The 5,809-nt window shown below is 47.8% G+C and overlaps 1 protein-coding gene across 1 annotated transcript in view; it reads right to left on the reverse strand.

Moving 5' to 3' along the window:
• Positions 1 to 1,365: 1,365 nt before the first annotated feature.
• Positions 1,366 to 5,809, reverse strand: part of LOC113806375 (uncharacterized) — a gene marked incomplete in the record, with an annotated part of 7,364 nt that continues 2,920 nt past the window's right edge. Inside the window, 1 exon segment of the mRNA XM_070115124.1 lies at positions 1,366 to 1,843. Within this exon segment, the coding sequence (XP_069971225.1) occupies positions 1,680 to 1,843 (164 nt within the window).

Consider the following 5,809-nt stretch of genomic DNA (forward strand, 5'->3'; position numbering starts at 1 on the left):
CTGTCTGTGAATTTTATGTGTCTGTCAGTCTGTTATGTATAATGAATTAACTTAAACTCCTATGTATTTTTTCCCCGTTATGTGTGTTCTGTTACATGTCACTCTCCATCACAGATATATGTTGAATTCTGAATGAAAATCTGGTGAAAGTGTGCACTGGTATAACCTTGCATATTCCCCCCACTCTGTGATTCTAAAATAAATGATTTTTTTCTTTCTTTTTCGTGTTAAAGCAGATGCACCGGTGAATGACAGACTGGAGTTATGTTACAGTCATTTTTGCAAATCAGAAATATCCGCACAAATGTTTGATGTAATCACATATTTATTTTTCCATACAGCGAATGGTAAATATTTAATAGGCGTACTTAATAAATTCAAATATAATGAATATTCAAAGTCAATCAGAATAGAGAGAATCATAACGAAATATATTTTTGGATTTTTTATTCCTTAGAGAACTTATACTTGCGAACTTAGGAAATTATTGTCGAATATAAATTTCATTTACAGTAAAACGAATTGAATCACTTGTTTGCACTGGCATACACGCACACACACATACATGCATATATATATATATATATATATATATATATATATATACATATATATATATATATATATATACATATATATATATATATATATATAACCTACAGACAAAGACACATACACGCACACACACACACACACACACATACACACACACTCGCGCACAAACACACACACACACACACATACACACACACATATATATACATTTATATATATATATATATATATATATATATATATATATATATATATATATATATATATATATATATATGCATGAATGTATAATATATCGGTGTTCTCAAAGTTATCGAGTGCAGCAGAGTGCAGGGCTGAACAGCAAGGTGAAAGGTGGCGAGCCCTCCCAGAATCCGTTTTCTTTATCATCTAATATTTAGAAATCGACAGAAATGCTGCTACGGAAATGCGGCCAGCCCTGCGGAGCGCTTAGAATTCCCGTTCGCAACTGGCTTCAGAAAGCGAAATATTTATTTTAGGGAAAACCAGCCACAGACGGCGATTTGCCGCCGGTGACCGGCTACTATAGAGAGCCTTGCATATGTGTATGTAAATGTATGTATATATATATATATATATATATATATATATATATATATATATATATATATATATGTATGTATGTATGTATGTATGTATATATGTATATATATACATACATATATATATATATATATATATATATATATATATATATATATATATATATATATATATATATATATATATATATATATATAATATATATATCTTTGTGTGTGTATGTGAATGCGTAATTACCTGTTTTTTATTCATTTTATTCACCCACATATTTGTTCATTTATTTATTTATTCATATACATATTTACTGCATGTATACGCGCATACGCAAGCACACACACACACACACACACACACACACACACACACATACACACACACACACACACACACACATACACACACACACACACACACACACAGAAGGATTACTGAAATACAGAATGATTACTGAAATACATTGACTAAACCTAACAGAATATTAATAGTCTCTAATACATAACATAAACAACAAATCTAAGCCCTACACGCAGACTACAAAGAAACTTCTCCAGTACGCAACCCTATCTTAACACAGTCCAGACGTGTAAGGCAACCAGCTGGAGCACGACGATAAATCCGGGTGTTGTAGTCGAGGTCGCAGCGCCGCCTGAATGTCTTTCGCTGCCAGAGGGTGTTTCCTCGGCGGGTGAGGACGAGCTGGAGCTATTGGGGTCTCGAGGGCCATCTGAAAGCGAGGGAGAGACTGGTTAGGGATGATTAGTGATATGGCGGAGGAAGGTCAAAGAGGCGAATGTTGGAAGAAAAATGGGGATAAGCGTAAGTTACATGCACTGTGACATTATTCTGGTACTTTCATCCCTTTATCAAGTCCTTAGCATATCCTGTCGAATGTTTTCCATTGACTATCTGTCATTTCTTCGTCTTCCCCTCTTCTCCTCTGATTCTTTCTTTTCCCCCCTCCTTCCTCCTACTCCTCCTTCTTCTTCTTTATCCTCCTACTCCTGCTTCTCCTTATTCTTCTATTTCCTCCTCTTCCTCCTTCCCCTGTTTCCTCCTCCTCTTCCCCGTTTTTATTCTTTTTTTCCCTCGACCTCCTCCATCCTTTTGCTCCTCCTTCTAGTGACCTCACACTACTGCACCTCTCTGCAGCTTCGGTCGTGTCCGCCGCCTCGTCCGCTGGTGACCGCTGCCTGCGTCCTCGCCACATCTCGCCTTACCATACCTGCTGCCCTGTGTTGGTCACGTGACCCTGGTAAGAACAGTCCCTCTTGCCTGCCGAACCTTGTGACACCATGGCCTTGATGTTGTGTGTGTGTGTGTGTGTGTGTGTGTGTGTGTGTGTGTGTGTGTTTATTTATGTTGGGGGTGGATTTGGTATGTTGTTCTTCTCCCGAGATGACACATCCTTCCCGCCGACGTGACCCCTCAAGACCTCGCTCTCAAGATTCTCCGCTCAATTCTCGTCTCATCGCCAACAACTGGTGTTCATAATCTTCTAGACTCGGTGAGCGTGTCATTTACGACTAAAACGGCGCTTGACCAGTCAACTGTGTCTTCCAGTGATCCTGTGTGGAACGATTGACGAGCTCCGTGACTGATCGCCACTGCCGCTCCCGTCAAGACCACCTGTGCTCGGAACAGTGACCTGTGCGAACAAGCTCCCTAAGCCGTCGACCTTAGAAGACCTTGTACGACCATTCTTCTCATCTCCCGAGATCGAGACTCCCTGTGTCAGTTTCCTGTGGCCGAGCGATCTAGTACTCTACTGTTTCTCATCGGTGCCAACCTTATAGCATTGTAAACATCTCTTTTCTCACATGCTAGCGTACATAAGGTATCCCTAGTTTCTTCAGCACAAAACCATCATGTTGAACATATAATTCTAAATTTGCGTTCATTCATACTCTTTCATGCTTTCCATTATGATATGTTTAAAAAGTAAGCGACAGTTCTAGTGGCTGAGAATAGCCCTGTTGTGCAAGAAGGCTTCCTGTGATACTAGAATGTGAATGTGATTGATGAAGGTGATAATAATTCCGATAAAAATATTTAAAACGAAGTTTGTTCATGGCAATTCTTGTGCTCGCCCTCGAGGGTTTGGCAGGACGCGCTCCTCCCTGGGCGTCCCTGCCTTGCCCTTCGGTACCCCTTACCCTACTCCCACTGAAATAAAGTATAAATCTGCGACAAGCTCCACTCCAGCCCTCCTTCGAGAGAACCCACCAGTGCCTTCCCGTCTCTGCCATCTATCCAGCAGTGAGGATAACGCCTCCACTACGTCCCAGTCCTCCTCCTCTTTCCCCACTTTCTAGACGGGAAAATATGTTGGTGAGTATCTCTCTTGCTCTTGCTACGTGGTCTGATGCGATGTTGATACAGCTTAATTACTCAATGGAAGGTGTGACGATTTCTCTCTATGTATCTGCAGTATATATTCACATCCAGTGTACCGCACACAGAAGTAGGTACACACACGCACGTAAACAAGCAAACAGCTAAATGGTATGATCTCTAACTATTCATTTATTCATGCGTATGTTTATTTATGTGTATACATATGCGTGCGTATGATCTTGCTGACACTTCAAAGGGCAGAGGCACTCTCGCTGCACATGCATTTAGCGGCAATCTCAAGCACGCAAGCAATGAGAGGCGAGAGACAGGGAGGATTAAGGGCGTGGAAGAGGACGCGCCGTCGACCCGAAAATCCGTCTGTGAAATCCGGGTTTAATCCCAGCGCAAACCCGATGTAATAAAGTATTGAATGCGAACCATTGTGAAGCGGAATGCCAGACTCCCTTCGCTGTCTTCCTGACCTGCGGCTCCCCTCTTCCCTTCGGTTCGCTTTAACCCTTTGTCTTTCCTCTCTCTCCTCCTCCCTTACCCCCTTAACCCCTTCTTTAAGGCCGCAGCCAACCCCATTACCTCCCTTTCTAACCTTTCAACCTCAAGGGCTCCTCCCCCTTCTCTCAGGGTCCTTCTACAGGGTCCTTCATCTAATTTCCTCCTCCTCCCCCCTTCTTCAAGTCCTAGCCAATCCTTTCACCTTTTGATCCAGCCCTCCTCCTACCCACCCCCCCCCCCTCCCCCTGGCCCCAACCAAATCCTCCCTCCCCATGTCCCAGCCAATTCCTTCTCCCTATTCTTCCAACACCCGACGAACCCCCCCCCCTCCCAATCTTTCCCTCCTCCCCCTTCATCTTGTTCCTTCCCTTTCCCTCTCTCCTGCCCTGAGTCGCCGTCAGTCCCTCCAACACCCAGCTCACTTCTCTTCCCTTTTCCCTTCTCTTTCCTTTCCCTCCTCTTCCTTCCACCTCCTGGTACCCTCCCTTCCTCTTTGCCGTCACCTCTTGGCACGCTCCCACTTGTCCGTTATCTTCCCTCTCCAGCACCTACCCCTTCCCCTCCTCTTTGTGCCTCTTTTATCGTCTGTCGCCCTCCCCCTGGGACACTTGCCCTTCCCTCCCTTCCCCCTCTTCTTCCCCTCCACACCCAGTACCCCTCCCTTCCCCCTCCTCTTCCCCTCCACCTCCTCCCAGTACCCTCCCTTCCCTCTCCTCTTCCTCTCCACCCCCAGTACCCTTTCCCTTCCCCCTCCTCTTCCCCTCCACACCCCAGTACCCTCACTTCCCCCTCCTCTTCCTCTCCACCCCCCAGTGCCCTGCACCCTTCCCTCCACCCCCAGTACCCTCCCTTCCCTCTCCTCCTTCCTCTCCACCCCCCTAGTACCCTCCCTTCCCCCTCCTCTTCCCCTCCACACCCAGTACTCTCCCTTCCCCTCCTCCTTCTTCCCCTCCACCCCCCAGTACCCTACCTTTCCCTCTCCTCTTCCTCTCCACCCCCAGTACCCTCCCTAACCCCTCCCTCTTCCCCTCCACCCCCCAAGTACCCTCCCTTCCCCCTCCTCTTCCCCTCCACTCTCCTCCCCAGTACCCTCCCTTCCCCCTCCTCTTCCCCTCCACTCCCCAGTACCCATCCCTTCCCTCTCCTCTTCCTTCCTGCCCACCCCTCAGTATCCCTCCTCTACCCCCTCCTCTTCCTCTCCCACCTCCCAGTACCCTCTCCTTCCCCTCAACCCCCAGTTCCCTCCTTCCCCCTCCTCTTCCCCATCCGTACCCCCCAGGTACCCTCCCTTCCCCCTCCTCTTCCCCTCCACCCCCAGTACCCTCCCTTCCCCCTCCTCCCTTCGTACTCCACCCCACAGTGCCTCCCTTCCCCTCCTTTTCCCCCTCCACCCCCCAGTACCCTTCCCTCCCTCTCCTCTTCCTCTCCACACCCAGTACCCTCCACCACCCTCTCTCACACCCAGTACCCTCCCCCTCTTCCCCTCCACCCCCAGTGCACCCCTCCCTTCCCCCTCCTCTTCCCCTCCACTCCCAGTACTCTCCCCTTCCCCTCTCCTCTTCCCCTCCACCCCCAGCACCTCCCTTCCCTTCCTCCTCTTCCCCTCCACCCCCAGTGTCCTCCCTTCCCCCTTCCTCCTCTCTCCTCCCCCAGTACCCTCCCTTTCCCTCTCACCCCAGTACCCTCCCTTTCCCACTCTTCTTCCCATCCACCCCCCAGTACCCTTCCTTCTCCCTCCTCTTCCCTCTCCACACCCCAGTATCCTCCCTTCCCTCCCTCTTCCCCTCAACCCCCCAGTTCCCTCCCTTCCCTTCCTCCTCTTCCCTCCACCCCCCCCCCCCCTTCC

Source organism: Penaeus vannamei, chromosome 3 (genome assembly GCF_042767895.1).
Source record: "Penaeus vannamei isolate JL-2024 chromosome 3, ASM4276789v1, whole genome shotgun sequence".
In the NCBI taxonomy this organism is placed as follows: Eukaryota; Metazoa; Arthropoda; class Malacostraca; order Decapoda; family Penaeidae; genus Penaeus; species Penaeus vannamei.